This window comes from Tachysurus fulvidraco, chromosome 18 (assembly GCF_022655615.1).
Source record: "Tachysurus fulvidraco isolate hzauxx_2018 chromosome 18, HZAU_PFXX_2.0, whole genome shotgun sequence".
NCBI classification, from domain to species: Eukaryota; Metazoa; Chordata; class Actinopteri; order Siluriformes; family Bagridae; genus Tachysurus; species Tachysurus fulvidraco.
In genome coordinates, this window is record NC_062535.1 from 16,949,157 (window position 1) to 16,967,940 (window position 18,784).

At 41.3% G+C, this 18,784-nt stretch overlaps 3 protein-coding genes across 8 annotated transcripts; all 3 read right to left on the minus strand.

Moving 5' to 3' along the window:
* Window positions 1-217: 217 nt before the first annotated feature.
* nanos3 (nanos homolog 3) lies at window positions 218-6,496 on the minus strand. Its single transcript, XM_047803062.1, has 4 exons — window positions 5,931-6,496; window positions 4,355-4,706; window positions 4,291-4,295; window positions 218-1,824 (listed from the first exon to the last, which is right to left on the minus strand). The coding sequence occupies exons 1-4, from the start codon at window positions 6,433-6,435 to the stop codon at window positions 1,100-1,102; spliced, it is 1,587 nt and encodes a 528-aa protein (XP_047659018.1). The 5' UTR covers window positions 6,436-6,496; the 3' UTR covers window positions 218-1,099.
* si:ch211-286b5.5 (uncharacterized protein LOC100003596 homolog) lies at window positions 2,707-18,739 on the minus strand. Of its 2 annotated transcripts, XR_007138496.1 has the most exons (4): window positions 18,548-18,739; window positions 17,032-17,158; window positions 16,441-16,510; window positions 2,707-2,731 (listed from the first exon to the last, which is right to left on the minus strand). XR_007138496.1 is itself a non-coding variant. In XM_027136514.2 (3 exons), exons 1-2 carry the CDS (start codon window positions 18,638-18,640, stop codon window positions 17,033-17,035), a joined length of 219 nt encoding a protein of 72 aa, XP_026992315.1. In that variant the 5' UTR covers window positions 18,641-18,738; the 3' UTR covers window positions 14,953-16,510; window position 17,032. The 2 variants fall into 2 exon arrangements, 1 of the variants encoding a protein (XP_026992315.1); XM_027136514.2 differs by lacking the exon at window positions 2,707-2,731 and having other exon boundaries at window positions 14,953-16,510; window positions 18,548-18,738.
* On the minus strand, window positions 6,972-14,856 carry si:ch211-286b5.4 (afadin- and alpha-actinin-binding protein). Of its 5 annotated transcripts, XM_027136509.2 has the most exons (12): window positions 14,733-14,787; window positions 14,488-14,551; window positions 13,815-13,877; window positions 13,189-13,306; window positions 12,981-13,059; window positions 12,503-12,620; window positions 11,917-12,076; window positions 10,816-10,919; window positions 9,910-10,071; window positions 7,508-7,625; window positions 7,232-7,382; window positions 6,972-7,124 (listed from the first exon to the last, which is right to left on the minus strand). In XM_027136509.2, exons 3-12 carry the CDS (start codon window positions 13,872-13,874, stop codon window positions 7,034-7,036), a joined length of 1,161 nt encoding a protein of 386 aa, XP_026992310.2. In that variant the 5' UTR covers window positions 13,875-13,877; window positions 14,488-14,551; window positions 14,733-14,787; the 3' UTR covers window positions 6,972-7,033. The 5 variants fall into 5 exon arrangements, with proteins under 5 accessions (XP_026992310.2, XP_026992306.2, XP_047659524.1 ...); XM_027136505.2 differs by lacking the exon at window positions 14,488-14,551 and having other exon boundaries at window positions 14,733-14,856; XM_047803568.1 differs by lacking the exon at window positions 14,488-14,551 and having other exon boundaries at window positions 13,815-13,883; window positions 14,733-14,852.
* Window positions 18,740-18,784: the final 45 nt, after the last annotated feature.

An 18,784-nucleotide genomic window follows, 5' to 3' on the forward strand; every position in this document is an offset into this window, starting at 1 on the left:
TGTAGTGCATCTGTTAGTATTCACAATACAGCAACACCTTTTACAAGTTTTCTATATGAAGGAAAACCTGAAAATAATAGTCAATTAGTGTAAGGTAGTTGCTCTTTATAAATCGGAACTCTGGCAGAAAGTTAATTCATCAAGAGCAAGTTATCCCAAATAATCCACTTTAGGCTTTTTTTGTGGGGGGGGGGGGGGGGCGACACAGAAAGCAGAGTTAAGTGTTTAAATGTATTTTTATAAATTCAACATGCTACAAAACTGCAGATGAATCAGAGGCATCAAAGATGCCAGCCATACCAACACAATCCAAAAGATGGACATTAAAAAAACAAATAAACAAAACAATGATGCTTTGTACAAGAAAACAAACAATATTAGCTAAAATCCAAAATGGTCTAAAACATTTAAAAAGGTCATAACACATGAGTTAGAATTATAGAATTATAAACAATAAAATGGACCAGAACCCCAGGTGGTCAGTAAGGGAGTTCATGCTGCCATCATGAAGGCAGGGAGAAACCTGCACCTGTGATGAGCCTAAGAGACCTGAGCACAAGTTTGTTAGAGAAATCAGCTTAAAACAAACAAACAAAACAAAACAAAAAAAAAACACCCAGTGAAATAAATTAACAATTCTCCTTCAAATAGGCACACAGTGAATTAGTAAAGCAAAACAAACACTTGGCACTCTGGGTGTTACAGCTCTAAACCCAGGGCAGGTCATTCAGTGTGTGGTTATGGGTTCAAATCACACTTAAAACAACAAAACCTAAGCGCTCAAAGCCATGATAACTACAATAAAATATTACTGAAAATCCTTTTCTGGATAAACAAGTTGTCTTTTAAAAGCACTTGCGAATTTCTGCACCCACAGTCTCAGAAACAGACACCAAACTGTACCTTATGTTTTCTCAGCATTATTACTGATATCATCTTTTTTTATACCTTTACAATATATGGTACTAAATTTTTTAGGTACACAGTCAATGATTAAGGACCATTTACGTAGCTACCTGTGAAATGTTTAATCTAAAATCGTATTATTATAACAGGTAAAAGAGACCGTGTATGAATGTGAGATGCAAGGCTTTGGTCATTACCGGGTAGCCCGAGCGTACACGGAGCTGTAGGTTCTGTCTACTAGCGGGCAGAAGCGCTTGGTGTGCGCGCGGTCGCCCGTCGCCCCGCACTGCGGACACACGTACCGGCGCAGGTAAGGACACACCACTTCTCCACCGCGGCCCTTCAGGCAGTGCGACGTGTACACGTCTTCAGACTCACCGTTGTTTGCGCAGAAGCTGCAGAACTTCTCCCCAGCGCGAGGACCGACCCCCTGTGGTGCAGCATTTGGGGATGGAGGTGTAAACCCTGTAGTCCCGGTGCGACCGCATTTCAGTCGCACCTTCTGCGTTTTCGGTTTTTCCAGTTGCTCGTACATCTCAAACTCCGAGAACTGGAACGCACCATCGAGGCTGCGGTGAGAAGTTAACCGGAACTCCCGCTGAGGTTCTGGACCAGAGGTTTCCGAAAGGCGCGAGCTCCGCATGGCACGCACCGTGTCCGCGAGACCCATGTAATCACGCCACGGCTGAAAGTACCGCTGCTCCTCAGTCTCCATGGAGCCGTGAGCCGACAGGATGTAGCGCAGCAGAGAAAACACCATAGCAAGTTTGCGACCTAGAAAGGGAGGCGGGGAATAAAGAGAAAACAAACGAGAGTCCCCACTTAAATAGACGAGGCCGGTGCGCGCACGCATGTGTCGCGTGAACGGCGGGTGCCGCTGCATGGAGCAATCAGCAGGCACCTGCTCGTGACCCCGGCCTCAACTGTTCGACTCAGCAAAGAATCGGTTCACAAGGATCTTCCTAGCTCAATAAATGTATATCTGTAGCTTGTTTAAATCATTCATTTGGATTAAGAAGCAGATTGCGCACTAAAATGTCTTAGCTCTGCTACTGTAAACACACGCACACACACGCACACACACACACACAATTTCTCAGGCCTGAAGATATTAAACAGGCTGCTATATCAAAGTGAATAAATATATGCACTTCTTTCAGGAGTGAATGATCGGACAGTGGGATTCCTTCACCATATGGAACGCTTGGAAACAGGGAAGGAAACTTTACTCAGTTTGACGTCGACCAATCAGAAGAAGGTACGAGTCAATAGCTGTAAATAGTGTAGCTGCACCTTACAGATGTTTTCCAGTTTGTTGTTCTGTTCAGAAAACTTTAGCTAGCAATGACCTCCTGTATTCAGGAGGAGTTCACTAGGTGAACTTACGTGTGGATTATTGAATCTAATGGCAACCCTTGAATCTCACCGTAGCTCGCTTTAGGTATTCAAGTGTGTTTTCAGTTATTTAAGTTTGTGTAATAGTTCAGTGTTTATTTTCAGTCATTACTATAACAGCTGTTACTGTGTCCCAACAAACACATGTGCTTCTACACATATGAGGAATCAAAGGTGACGACACACACAACTCCATCACTCTTAACATATAAAATATATAATAAATGTTATTAATTAATCGTTGTCTTTTTAACATGATTGTTACATTTGGTCTTCAGAAAGGTCTAAAAATCAAATGCATATTTTTTTTGCCTAAACAGGAACGACCCAAACCGCAAATCCCTGTGCTGCACTACAGAGATTCATCACCTCCATTTATTGTGTGTGTAAAACGGGTGAGTACTCTGTGTGTGTGTGTGTGTGTGTGTGTCTAAACTACATAATAATGTTGTTATTATTACCATTAAGATGTCACACACAGATTTTTGTGGATCAAATGTCCCCATTAAGACAGAAATAAAAAATTATAAGAATGTTTATGATCTTTTATCATCGTTGATGGACACTCTGCTTTCTTTCTCATCACATGAACGTTCAGTCGTACCGTGATGGTGGCACACCGCGAGATGGAACTCTTGCGCCATGGAAAACCTCCAAAGGCTCCAAATCGTCGCCTTTGTGCCCCTCCCCATGATGAGAAATAACCTCATGAGCATTTCTTCATGACAGATGCGATGAAATTAGAACTTATCAGTAAGGGCCATTAGTGCTTATTTGGATTTTGTGTTCGAGACTCTGTCTGGGTTATTATCTTGAGTTGTACAGGTTTACTTATTCGTCCTTACAGTCTGATTACTGTTTTGTTTAATACAGAATTTATGGGCATTGTGTTGGAATGAACCTTAATATTTTCATTTAATGACATTTATGTAATCAGTTGAAGAAGCAGCTAGCTATATCTCAGAAACAGATTGATGAGTAATCTGTCCTTCACATAGGCACACTGAATTAGTAAAGCAAAACAGAAACACTTGGCACTCTGGGTGTTACAGCTCTAAACCCAGGGCAGTTCATTCAGTGTGTGGTTATGGGGTTCATATCCAGTGGTGTCAAAAGTATTCATAATCATTACTCAGGTAGAAGTATAGATACGAGGGTTTAAAATACTTCTGTAGAAGTTGAAGTATCAACTCGTATTTTTACTTGAGTAAAAAGCTCGGGGGGGGGGGGGGCACGGTGGCTTAGTGGGTAGCACGTTCGCCTCACACCTCCAGGGTCGGGGTTCGATTCCCGCCTCTGCCTTGTGTGTGCGGAGTTTGCATGTTCTCCCCATGCCTCGGGGGTTTCCTCCGGGTACTCCAGTTTCCTCCCCCGGTCCAAAGACATGCATGGTAGGTTGATTGGCATCTCTGGAAAATTGTCTGTAGTGTGTGAGTGTGTGAGTGAATGAGAGTGTGTGTGTGCCCTGCGATGGGTTGGCACTCCGTCCAGGGTGTATTCTGTCTCGATGCCCCATGACGCCTGAGATAGGCACAGGCTCCCCGTGACCCGAGGTAGTTCGGATAAAGCGGTAGAAAATGAGTGAGTGATGAGTGAGTAAAAAGCTCTGGTTCCAAAACTACTTTAAAAGTATAAAAGTAAAAGTAATGCAAGGAAAAAAATGCCATTAAGGACAAAAGCTTAGGCTGTGCCACAGGAGTGTATTGTGCACTACCCCACCTCCTCAAAAAACATATTTCTAAAAGCCATAATGACTATAATGTTATATTAACATGATAATGTTGAAAAATTTGGGATGCACTAGGCTACCTCTTTCAGACACGTATATGCTCATTGAAAAAGAACTCATTTTAGTACAATGCAAATGCATTAAAGAGCCATATGTGTGTACTACTGAGCTGTGTTTCATGGAGCAAAAGATATGACTAGTTGGCTATAAATATTGTACTGGTGCAAAAAGTCAAACTTCAGAGGCATGTCATCAATAACCTTTACTGAACCAAACAGCACCAAACAACAACAGAGCAGCACAGAACATGCGACAAAGAGTTACCAATATCCTTTGTTCAGCCGCAAAAGCAGCTGGTTTTCAAGGTTCTTTGAGCCAATGCATGCTCTTCTTGGCCTGAAGATCAGCCCTGCAACACTGAACAGTCTTTCAAAGGCTGCTGAGGCCAGGAGTGGCGTATTAAGTTTAAGCCATAGCTGGCACACAGCTGGGAAGGACTTCAGTACCTCTACTGTGTCTCCTGGGCACCCCAGGTACGCATCCAACTGCTGGGTCGAACCAAGAGGGCTGGTCTTCTTCAAGCAGGAAAAGAAGTCCTCTTCCTCAGATGATTGGGAGCCCTCACTGATGTGATTCTCAGCCTGACAGCCTAAGTGTTTTCTGATGTAGTCAAGGCCTGTGGAATATAAACAAAAATCTGGGCAATTTAGACCACATGACACTATTGTAATTGTGTATTGGGTAGTGTCTGTGTTATTCAATTTCATTTTAAACTCAATTCAAACTCATTTAACTGTCTCTATAGAATTTACACACTTTAAAGGGATAGTTCAACCAAAAAGAAAAATTCTGTCATCATTTTCACATTTACCAGACACCCTTATCCAGAGACTTACATTTTTATCTCATTTTTCTTTTTTTATACAATTGAGGGTTAAGGGCCTTGCTCAGGGGCCCAGCAGTGGCAGCTCGGGGACGTAGGAATCAAACTCACAACTTTCCGATTGGTAGCCCAACACCTTAACCACTAGGCTACCACATCCTCATCCTCATGTTGTTCTAAATCTGTATGAATGACTTTTTTTCTGATGAACACAAAATATGATATTTTGATAAATGATGATAAGCACACAGCTGATTGTAACCATTGACTTCCATAGTTTTTTTTTTTGGATGGCGCGATTTATCTTGATAGTTTTTGTAAATGATGACGAGCCGAAATGAAATATTAGTAACGAGGCTGTTTTTTAAAATGTAAGGAGTAGAAAGTACAAGTAATTGCGTGAAAATGTAAGGAGTAGAAGTAAAAAGTATGCTAAAAAATAATTACTCCATCAAATCACACTTAAAACAACAAAACCTAGGCGCTCAAAGCCATGATAACTGCAATAAAATATTACTGAAAAACCTTCTCTGGAGAAACAAGTAGAGAAGCACTTGCGAATTTCTGCGCCCACAGTCTCAGAAACAGACACCAAACTGTACCTTATGTCAGCAGTGGCATTATTACTGATACATCATCTTTTTTTATACCGTTACAATATATGGTACTAAAACTTTTTGGTACATAGTCGGTGATTAAGGACCACTTACGTATCTACCTGTGAAATGTTTAATCCAAAATCGTATTTATTATTATTATTATTATTATTATTATTATTATTATAACAGGTAAAAGAGACAGTGTATGAAAGTGAGATTCAAGGCTTTGGTCATTACCGGGTAGCCCGAGCGTACACGGAGCTGTAGGTTCTGTCCACTAGCGGGCAGAAGCGCTTGGTGTGCGCGCGGTCGCCCGTCGCCCCGCACTGCGGACACACGTACCGGCGCAGGTAAGGACACACCACTTCTCCACCGCGGCCCTTCAGGCAGTGCGACGTGTACACGTCTTCAGACTCACCGTTGTGTTCGCAGAACCTGCAGAACTTCTCCCCAACGCGAGGACCGACCCCCTGTGGTGCAGCATTTGGGGATGGAGGTGTAAACCCTGTAGTCCCGGTGCGACCGGATTTCAGTCGCCCCTTCTGCGTTTTCGGTTTTTCCAGTTGCTCGTACATCTCAAACTCCGAGAACTGGAACGCACCATCGAGGCTGCGGTGAGAAGTTAACCGGAACTCCCGCTGAGGTTCTGGACCAGAGGTTTCCGAAAGGCGCGAGCTCCGCATGGCACGCACCGTGTCCGCGAGACCCATGTAATCACGCCATGGCTGAAAGTACCGTTGCTCCTCAGTCTCCATGGAGCCGTGAGCCGACAGGATGTAGTGCAGCATAGAGAACGCCATATCAAGTGTTCGACCTAGAAAGGGAGGCGGGGAATAAAGAGAAAACAAACGAGAGTCCCCACTTAAATAGACGAGGCCGGTGCGCGCACGCATGTGTCGCGTGAACGGCGGGTGCCGCTGCATGGAGCAGTCAGCAGGCACCTGCTCGTGACCCCGGCCTCAACTGTTCGACTCAGCAAAGAATCGGTTCACAAGGATCTTCCTAGCTCAATGAATGTATATCTGTAGCTTGTTTAAATCATTCATTTGGATTAAGATGCAAATTGCGCACTAAAATGTCTTAGCTCTGCTACTGTAAACACACACACACACACACACACACACACACACACACACACACACAATTTGTCAGGCCTGAAGATATCAAACAGGCTGCTATATCAAAGTGAATATTGGACGTTGCTTTAGAGTTCTGATCCACCATCTACACGACAGATTCATAACCCCATTATCATGGTCCTGGAGAATCTTTTGCACATGTTTCCTGCTCCATCACACCTGATTCAACTTAGCAGCCAATAACAGCTATTCCTGAGCAGAGGCGCACACACAACTTCTATCCACTCCGCAAAGTAGTAACATAGGACAAAGAATGATGCAGAATAAAGTACAATGCATCATCCTACAGCTAAAACATAAACTGCATCACACACAGAGCATAGAGTTTAAATGTCTTTATTTATGTTATTTATACAAACAGCATCACCCTCCTCACACACAATTAAAAGTTGTCCATGTTTTGTTTGTCCAGACTGAAGTCACCTCTCTGCGTCTCTTTCACCCAAGTCTCAGACAGAGGACTGTCAAACTCCCTGAGAGAGAGAGAGAGAATATTCAGTAAGAATAGGAAATGCTCAAAAAAAATGTTCGGAAAATAGATGATTGGTAAAGGTGTGCGCGCGTGCATGTAGTGACACACCTGCAGTAAAATGGGAGCTGAAGCATACAGTAGAGCTCAGGGGTGTTGGGAGTCATTCCTGTATTCTGCCCTGACCAGGGCATGACCTCTGAGCCCTCAGAGGTTGGAGTGACACAGGGTGACAGAGACAGACGACCTGGAGCCATCATTCCTAACACACACACACACACGTTTGTTTACTAGAGTATAGCATGTTTTTGTGTGCAGTAAACCAAGTCAAATAAGTAAAGATTAAATTAAATCTAATAGGTGAATCAGTGTGTGTCTTGTGCATACGCAGTTCACTGAGCACTGTGCTCTCTCTCCTGTTAGAGTGTGAAGTCTTCATAACTGGAGATGTGCTGAGGAACTGCTGTTTCAGCAGAGAGGCCTTCTGCTGTTCAAACTCACATCTCTACCACACACACACATACACACACACACACACACACACCCCCCTTTAGAATTAATACTATACCTACAGCTAAACCCAACTGTCTGTAACAGAATATTTGTATATTTTAGTACCCTAAAAATAATAGAATTTAATTCTACCACATTCACACTCCTGTCTCATAAGATCAAGATTCTTTTATTGCCACTATACTGAGTACAGCGACACATACAGTGCATTTCACTTATAAATTGGTGCAAGCTACAATTTACAAGAGGCACCCCCCATCTCCCACTGAAGCAAACAAAGTCCTGGCTGATGACCTCAACACCTTCTACTGCAAGTTTGAGAACATCTTCACACCTCCCATCCAACCCAGCACACTGACTGACATCACACCTCTGGGAAACCCATTAACAACTCTTCCCAGCAATTAAGTTGCACTCACAATTTGTGAAGAGGATGTGAATCGGCTCTTTCAGAGACAGAAGACAAGGGAAGCCCCCGGCCTAGACGGGGTCTCCCCTCCTGTCTCAAAGCATGTGCTAATCAACTGGCTCCTATCTTCACCTATATCTTCAACAGATCTCTGGAGCTGTGTGAAGTTCCCTCCTGCTTTAAACTTTCTACAATCATCCCGGTCCCCAAGAATCCCTCAATCACTGGACTGAATGACTACAGGCCTGTCGCTCTGACATCTTTTGTCATGAAGACCTTCTGACAGCTGGTATTGGCCCACCTAAAGACTGTCACAGAACACAGGATCCCCTACAGTTTGCCTACCATGCAAACAGATCATTGGGCAACGTAGTCAACATTGGACTGCACTACATTCTGCAACACCTGGACTGCCCAGGGACATACGCCCGGATTCTGTTTGTTGACTTCAGTTCGGCTTTTAATACTATAATTCCGAAAATTCTCCACTCCAAACTCCTAAGGCTCACTGTAACACCTTCCATCTGTCAGTGGATCACCAGCTTCCTGACAGATAGGAAACAACAGGTGAGACTGGGTGGTGTCACCTCCAGCATTCGGACAATCAGGGATGTGTCCTCTCCCCACTGTTATTCTCCCTATACACTAACGACTGCATTCCAAGTGACCAAACTGTTAAACTCCTGAAATTTGCAGATGATACTACACTCATCGGTCTCATCCAAGATGGCGATGAATCTGCATACCGACAGGAGGTAAAGCGGCTGGTGCTATAGTGCAGTCAGAAGAGTCTGGAGCTAAACACCCTCAAAACTGTGGAGATGATGGTGGACTTTAGGAAAGACCACTCACAACACTACTCCCCCTCACAATATCCAACAGCCCGGTGTCATCTGTGGAGGCCTTCAAGTTACTGCGCACTAACATTTCCCAAGACCTGAAATGGGAGTGCAACATAAATGCCATCATCAAAAGGCCCAGCAGACGATGTACTTTCTATGCCAATTAAGGAAGTTTGGTCTTCCACAGGAGCTGTTGATGCTGTTCTACACTGCAGTCCTGTGCACATCCATCACCATCTGGTTTGGTGCAGCAACTAAACAGGACAGGAACAGACTGCAATGCACAGTAAAAACAGCAGAAAAAATAATTGTCTCTAATAATAAATCTCTAAATAACACTCTCCGGGACTTATGACACAAGAACCAGAAACCGGGCAGGAAAAACCCCACTGACCCCTCGCAGCCTGGACACAACCTTTTTCAGCTTCTCCCTTCTGGCAGCGCTACAGAACTCTGCTTACTAAAACTGTCAGAAACAAGAACAGTTTCATTCCCCAGGCAATCACAATGATCAACAACTCACCATAATTATATTCACCGCTTCTTATCATAAGTACTGCATTATCAGGACTGTCAGTCATCACATCATCTGTATATCACACACACTACTGCTGCTGTATATTGTACAAAAAGCATAATATTGCACAATATTGTTATTTGCATGCCCACACCTTATGTACATAACTGATCATTCATATTCTATATTCATATTTTATTCATTCTGTCTATATTGTATTTCATTGTCTGCATTGTTTTCTTGTATAGTATAGTGTTATTTATGTCTGTACTTTTGAGAGTCACAAACTGCTGGAACCAAATTCCTTGTGTGTGTCAACACACTTGGCCAATAAATCGGATTCTGATTTAAATAAACAAATCAACAACAACTGCAGTAAAAGAAAAACACACAGATACAAATGTGGTCTGATTATAGGGGAACAAATGTCAGGAGGATATACTACACAAATATTACTTAAATATTACTTAAACTATTTAAACATACAGAATTTCCCCATCGCTCTCACCTCACGGCCCAATCGGATTGCGGCATCAGTGAAGGCCTGTCTCTCCTGCTGGAAGCTCCTCCTTTGTCTGTCAAATTCCGCCCACTTGTCCTGAAGCCGTTCCCACTCCTCAAGATAGTAAGAGTCGACCAGTGGGTCTGGGAGAGGAACAGCCACACTTTCCTGATAGATATATAGTGTTAATGAAGAGAACAAGGACAAATCTGGTAGCCAGGACTTTATACATTTGGTGTACATTATGACGTGGAATGGAACAAAATTTGTGATTGTTTAAATTTATACTTTCACAAGAACAAAAAGCCATTTCGACTAGTTCATAATGTAAAAACATTGTTTGGAAATACATAAGCTGAGTGTAAACCAACAAATGATTAAAAGCAATTAAAAAAATTATTTTTTTCCCTTCACACGAAGTCATGATTTCTTCTGTTAGAGGATCAAATGCTAACTCACGACTAACTTGTCACATACTGTCACAGTTTTCACAGCAGTGAGAAACAGTGTTTACTACATTTACCATGATATGGAAAAGGGAACGTCAACACCTGAAATGTGGTATTCATGAAAATCCAGTTGGTTTAGGCAAAAACCAGACACCTCCATTTTGCTCCTGAATTTTTACAGATGTAAATAATGAGGAGACTCCAATCTGAACCTTGACTGATTGAATTTAAACTGTTAAAATAAGTGTTGATTTATTTTTATTCTCCAAGTTTTGTATTTTGTGGAATTTTGTGGCCAGTGGTAAATATAAATCTGCTGTGCTATAAAACTACCGGTTAAATTAGGTAATTTAGGGCTGAATAACGTTTATAAAAGACAATATAGGAAATAAAGACTTGTAAAAAAAAATTTATTAAATTGTTTTGGCAACAAATCTGACGTGTATGTGAATTTAAAATAGACCTGCAGAAGCTGCTGCTGCACTCGGACCAACTCTCTGCTCTGCTCCAGCTCTTCTTCAAGCTGAGCCAAGAGCTTCTCCTGGTCTGTTCTCACTGCAACTGGGCCTGTACACACACACACACACACACACACACACACACACACACACACACACACACACACACACACACACACACACACACACACACACACACACACACACACACACACACACACACACACACACACACACACACACACACACACACACACACACACACACACACACACACACACACACACACACACACACACACACACACACACACACACCTCAAAAAAAGTTCTGGTGGGTCTCAGTCTATTCTCTAGTTCAGTAGTCAGAGCTCTGATCAGGGAGTCTGATATTTTAAGAGCGGTCTCTCTCAATCACAATGTCTTTCCTGCACACCGGAACATTTGCACCACAACAACCAAGAGACAGGGAGCTCTGATGCGCACACATGATCTTCCTTGGTAGATGAACCAAACTTTCAGCCAGCTTTGTCTACAAATGTAAGCACCTGGTTATTGTTGTGGCTCTCAAATGAAATCTTATTGGTTCGTTTGAGTCTCAACATTTTAACAATTTAAAAATCCACTAGTGAGCCTACAATCCTGCTTGAGGCACCATGAAAGAATAATGTTTTTTAGAATCAACTTAGCAAGAGGGTCCAGTACTAAAACTTCTGGCGTAGAGTTTTCGAAATAACACTTTAAGAAAAAAACACTACATTAGGTAAACATGCCAGGAGCCCTGCCAAACGCGACTTACTGCATTGCCGCCATAGAAAGCCCCCCATGAAAGAATAATGTGATTAAACTAGCAATTACATGATGCTTAAAGCTGAAATGTTTTTTTTTTGCTTGTTTGTTTTAAAATCCCAGTGACTGACAAGGAAATGAAGGTTGTTTCACAGGAAAATGAGGCACAAGTGTCCCAGATTTTAGGGAGACAGATTCTTTACCAGAGACGCATCTTGTGTACACCAGGTACTGATTCACCACCTAGAGAGCTGACTGAAACACACTCCTCATTTCTGCTTCTAAATGAAGGACAACCAACAAACCACATTCACACACTTTGTGCCTGCAGCTCCCTCATCCTCTTCTGTACGTGTGTCCACTCCAGAAACACACCACCTGTCACATGATCACCAAGCGACTGCTCTGATTGGACTAGCCTGCTCGTGGCCGTCTTCTCCTCTTCCTCCTCCTCGGTGTTCACAACCTCCTCTAGAGTCTGAGCCACAAAACAAGAAGTGAAAGTTCTCAGAGATAGAAGAACCTCAGGTCACTCATTCAGTGCTCGCTCGCTACATCAGCTCTGGTGTCAAAAAAAAAATCTTGTCTCATTTTCTCACATATTAACAAATCTTTGGAAAATGATTCAACTTGTCAATGTGGGGAAACCAAAACAGTGTTTAAGACCTAATGGGAAAAATCTGTTAAATATCTGATAAAAAAAATATTTATTTTTAAAAGAATCAAATGTTTAATTGTATGTTCACATATGACATTTGGCAGGCAGTCCCTTAACCAGAGACTTACAGAACTGATAAGAAATCTCAGTTTGTGGAGGTAATAGAAACAAGAAAAGCCAGAATCCATGAAGTTTTAGCCCAATATTGTTTGTTTCCTGTAACCATATGAGCTCCTGTTTCATCACCTGCTGCATGTCAGTTCTGAGCGCGTGCAGTAGAGTCGTGAGGCTGTGACGCAGCTTCATAGCTTCCCTGAGTTCAGCCTCCCTCCTCTCCAGCATTAACCTCAGAGCCTCCTCTTTCCTTCATATAGATAGACAGATAAAAAAAAACATATTTAACAGACAAAAACCAAGAGTTTGAAACATGACCCTGGATATCAAATAATCTCTGAATTTGGGGATACATGAATGAGGACCTAAAGTTCTGTTTTGTTTGGGTCTGTCCTTTTTTTTTGTTCAGATAGGAAAACTTACATCTGGTCTTTGTCTGGACCTGCACAATGCAGTAAACCAAACGACTGATTTAAAGTTTGTTGACTTTTAAATCAGAGCTCTGTGTCGAGTCTGTATGTATTTTTGAGACCAGCCTTTTATCTTTCCAGTCTAAAAGCTGAACTGTGTAGATAAGAGGATGCTGGCATACAGGACATATAAACTGTACCTGCCATCAGACTGTGCTCTCCGGGACACAGGCTCTCTCTGTCCTAGCAGCTTAGGATGAGCATTTATGGTCTCTATAGCTGTAAGGAAGAGAAAATATAGCCACAGATTCTCTAAACCCCAGTCCTGAACACGAACATCACTGTTTGTAGATTTACAGTGTGATAAACAACAATATTCAGAGAGCAAAGTGGCTCTGTGCGTCTTACACAGGCCTCGGTGTCTGTCTGTAAACTGCGAGAGCTTCTCCTTCATCCTGTTGATGAGCTGCTCTCTGCGTTTTAATTCTAATGCCTGCTGGTTACAGCGAGACTGCAGCTTGGAGGTCTGCACAGAGAGAGAGAGAGAGAGAGAGAGAGAGAGAGAGAGAGAATGTTTTTGGGAAATGGCTTATACTTCCAGTCAGTAAAAAAAAAAAAAAAAAAAATGTTCCACTTAAAATAATACAATCCTTCATTCATTTCACTTGGGAAACTGATCCTGTTATAAATTTTGCATAAGCATTATTAAAAATTTACCCGTGTTTCTCTTAAAAGAACAAAATTAGCATTATTGTTTACTTGCTACATAGCACTGATGTTAGAGACTGGGCAATAGAAATACTTTATTAATTCTTGGTGCTTGGTCAGGATATAGAGATGATTTTTTGCAGCACTTATTAGACAAATCTTTACTACACCAGCAGGAGGCGCTAAAGTGCTGCTTTACAGGCAGTGTGCGCGTCATAAAAAATAACGTCTCCTGTATCAATATGATATTGTACAACGTGTACAGGTACAGGTACACACACACACACACACACACACACACACACACACACACACACACTCCTTACCTTCTCCCTCTCACCCTGAAGAGCATCTCGCAGCCTGGTGATGAACTGATCTCTCTCCATGAGCTGCTCCTGTGGACGGTTTAGTGCGATGGTGGAATCACACAGTCACTTTACACATCATTAGAACAAAGAAAGCTGTTTAATATAGAAGGAATAAATCACATGCGAAGAGTTATCACCACAAAGGTGATTATTCTGTTCACCACCGCGCGTTCATGAACGACACAGTAGAGTTTTTATCCGTTTACAGCTACCATCTAATTCACTTCCCTTCCCTTCTCACTGCACCTGAACTGATCTGATCTGTTCCTTCGAGTCTCCTTTGTGAATCCTGCTGGAAGCTCTGCATGGAAAACTGACCTGAAGCAACGATCGTGTGCTCTGGACCTCTGGTAGAGAAGGAAAACCAGGAACACTGCAGGACCCTGACTGACGTGAGATTAATTAGTGACTAGATGCTTTGATGAGTCTTTAATTAAGTAACACCTGAGGTCTCGTGAACCCTGTAACGAGATGTTAGCAGTCTTCCTTCTTGTTTGGACGCCATCAGACCAAAAGCTTACAATCACACTCACACACACACCACCCTAAACTAGTTCTAATGCACAAACTTGGATCATCTGAGACACGTTCACCAGCTGACGTGTCCTTCTTCAGGTTTAATTTAACTCACTGTCTAGTCCAGCGGGAGATGTTCAGGGTCGTAGCTAAACCACATTCTTCCACATCATCTAAACCTGATCAAGGATGAAGATTTGTTTTAATGTACATATGCACGTGTTAATATACAACGCATCGTTTATACATTTAAGTTCCAGTTAAAATGACTTGCAGGAACATCAGCTACTATGATGTTTATCTCTCATAAACAAAGCTAGAGTTAAATGAATGTTTTTTCTTTAGGTTTAGAATCCTTACTCGTGATCGTGACCTCGTGCATGAACGACGTGTAAACTCGGTTGGGATTTGGACTTGACCCTGAGAGTGTGAGCCCAGCCTCAGGTGGATGTTATTACTGCTCATCAGTTACACACACAACCAACCGAGCTGCAATGATCTCTCCACACACACATTATTGTTTACATTTAATCACCAGGTAAATTACAGAACGTTAAAAAGAAATAAGGTCACACACAGATAACAGGTAAAGTGTGTAGATTTACTGAAAAATTTACAATGACACTGTAAGGCACACTGATTGTAGAGTCTCACTAAACACAAACAAACAATAATTAAGAAAAGGTCTAAGGTTCAGCAATGAATGGATTAGAGTTTCTTTTTCATACTTTACTGAACGTGAAAATACAAACTAAATTAGAAAGAAAAAAAAATCACCCAAAACACAAAGAATTTATGCTGCAGTGTTAAAGTCTCTGTAGTGTTATAAATCTTTCTACCCAACGATTAGTAATTATCCAGCTTGCATATCCAGAGAGAAAGAGAGAGAGAGTATGTATGTGTAAGTGTGTGTGTACAAAACACAGCACATATATAGTGTCATAATTTGCACATGTGATCAGGAATGTGTGTGGATTAGGGTTTAATGATGATGAGCAAAACACATGTGGAGAATAATACTAATATAAGTCAGTAGACCAACACTCCAATCTTTTTGATGTAAATCAATTGCTAATAAATTTGTATCAAAAGAATCACTTTGGAAAATCTGCACCCTGGTGTTAGAAACCTTTAATAACCTCTAACAACCTCTCCCAACATTTATCTAAATATCTTCTATTTGTCTTCATATCAATGCTAGAAGGTGAAGTTTATGAAAAAGGTGGAAAAGCTTCCACAAGGCAGGTTGCTGCGCCTCATACAACGAAGAAGCCGCTACTAATGTGCTCGTTCCTAACACTGTTTTAAAAACAATGTTCTTCCTCTCGTGTTCTCCAGATGAGATAGGATTTACTGGTAGCTCTTTCATACTTTATTAAACACTGGGTCTTAATGTTTCTAGATTTAAGCTTCTGTCTGTGTAGTGTGTTTACGGTAGACGTAATAACAGCTGAAACGCTTATAGTACATTATAGTAATGTTCTTCAGTGGACAATCAGAAACCCATTAAAAAGCTGATGACTTTATAATTTCACGCACCTGACCGAAAAACTGATATCAGCACTGTAACACTACAGTATCAGGACAAGCGTTAAATTACATAACAGAGCATGTTTTGCTAGCAGTTTAATCACCTGACACAGATTCGTAAAATGATGCAGAACTTTGTTTCTCCAAGCAAAATGAACATTAAACTTCAGAGCTACCTGAAGTCTTGCAACTACAGTACGTAAAGAGAGTCTGTAAGTGTGTGGAAGGATTCTGTCTTAATATACTAGTGAGAAGTGGCAACATTAACTCCCCCCCAAAAAAAAAGTAACAGTACAATCCTGCTCTGAATGATCCACTTCAGCATTTTAAATCCCAAACACCAAGGTCTCTTTTTTCATAACTTTTCTCCCATGTTTAAAAGTAGAAGTTAATTATTTTTAATCAGTTATCTATAGTGTCTAAAGCACTGAGAAGGCAGGAAGTGGGCCTTTCTTTCAGGACCTGTTTAGTGTAAATGTGATACTGCAATTTAGGGATCATGTACAGTGTAGGAGCAAGACATCCAGCAGGAAGAGCTGTGTGTGTGTGTGTGTGTGTTTGTGGGTGTGTACGTGTTGCTCCATGGAGTCTTCTTGGATGACCATCACCTGTGCCAGAGCAAGAAAAAAAATTAGTGTATGTAATAAAGCAAAAATGTTTGACATTTGATTAGATAATTTAATGTGAGCTGAAATTTTCCCAAAATAAAATGTCTCAAGTTCACTTTACCCTTCAGTTATTTAAATGATGTTTGGTGTCTTTGCACTTAAAGGCAGATGTGTACGCTGACAGTCATTACTTTTCCACGTTCACAAGCAATAAGCAGAAAACATTGGTTATATTTAAACTCTGATGTCTCAGTATTATGTCAATCAGGTGCGAAACATTAACGCGACAAGTGACTGCCATGGTTGCTTCCTTAGACCAGTCTTACAGGAGTATTTTGTCATGTACAACTTTATTAAAATTATAAAATTAATTGTTCACAGACCTCACTTTGCACCTATAATCTGAAAACGATGAAAGCGTGAAGCCAGGAATGTAACTAAAAGCATGTAAAGAAGTGATACATATTACTGCTACTGTTTCTCATTACAATCCACATCATGAACGGCTGGAGAACGAGTACCTTAGAGCAGGCCACATGATTTGGGAGGGCGAAAGGGGTTATCGCCGGATGGGACACCCATCAGCAAAGGGTCTTTATGAGCGTTCTGGAGGCAGAAATTCTTCAGATCTGTAGCTGCCTGGGAGACCTGATCAAACAACAGGGTTAACATTAAGCACAACGAGTCCTTGGAAAAATACAAACGCAAAGCTTCATTATAACAATCACTCAATCAATAAATCAATCAATCAATCAGCCAGTCAGTCAGTCACTCAACCAGTCAGTCAGTCACTCAACCAGTCAGTCAGTCAGTCAGTCAATCAATCAATAAATCAATCAGTCACTCAACCAGTCAGTCACTCAATCAATCAATAAATCAATCAGTCAGTCATTCAGTCACTCAACCAGTCATTCAGTCACTCAACCAGTCAGTCAGTCAGTCACTCAATCAATCACTACATTTATCATCAAGTAATACGACATCCACAAAATCCACATCAAGTGTTCATCCACATAACTGCCAAATATACATTTCACACACACATTAGGTCTATAAGACCATACACAAACTGTCCACTTTATTAGTAACACCTGTACATCCATATACCAGTTCTCAGCAGCCAATCATGTGGCAGAAGCACAATGTACACAATCGTGCAGATACATGAGCTTCAGTGAAGGTTCACATCAATGCTAGGATTGTTTTAATGGCCACTTTAATGTAAACTCGTGTGGAAATGCCAGTTACCACCAACATGAAGACACAGTTCAAGTCACAGATGAGACTTTTCTTTGTTCTGGTGTCTGATGTGAACATTAACTGATTTTCTTTTGCATTGTCTCACTGATTGGCTGTTCCTATTAAAGTGGACAGAAGGACAATACGTGTTCATTGTGTTTATACACCTTCACGAGTCAATAATAATATAATTAATGAAATGCTTTGACTTAAAAACACGTATTTAATTAAAACAAAAAACTGCCCTAACATTTTCTTAAAACGAAGCATATTTATTAATTTTTATGAGTTTTTAAAAGTAAAAAACGTAAAATGCAAGTCTCAGAATACCAGAAGATATAAAATAAAGCTTTTTTTTGTGTGAATTTATTCTGTATTATTCTTAAAAAGATTCGGATTTTTCAGTTTTTTTTGATAAAGTAAACAAGAAGTTAAGCTAACTAGCAGCTAAGCTAACGTTAGCCTTTTCTCCAAGTTTATGAGAGACAATTGGCTGTAAAAATGTATTGAAATATAAATATGTACATATATAATATTTTTTTAAAAAGCCCCACATATACAGACTCAAACACTTAAAATAATCAATCCATTATTTTATCTGAATTTATTTTAAACTCCTCTGTTAGCAACTAGTGTCACTCCTTTGGGTAAGTCCCAAATCAGTCTACGTTATAGTCGTGGTGCCCTACGTAGGGAGCGGAAGACACGGCAACTAGTGCTCATGTGCAGGCAGGACGAAGTGATTTCGGATTCACCCCAAAACTTACACTCGGTTATAAAGGTTTGTTCAGGACTTACATGAATTCGGCGGACACTGGCTTCGAGCCGCAGCTGTTTCACAGCCTTGTGAGCGACGGCCAGGCTCGTACTGGTGGCGTTGTTGTTCGACATGACGACTAAGTTACAGATTCGCGACTTAAAATATTTTAAACGCCCAAGAAACAAAAACCGGAAGCGCTCAATATTTGCTCAGCGCCCGCCTACTAAACAAGGTTGCCAGGCAATCTGTGAAATCCTACCTACTTTAAAAGGTTG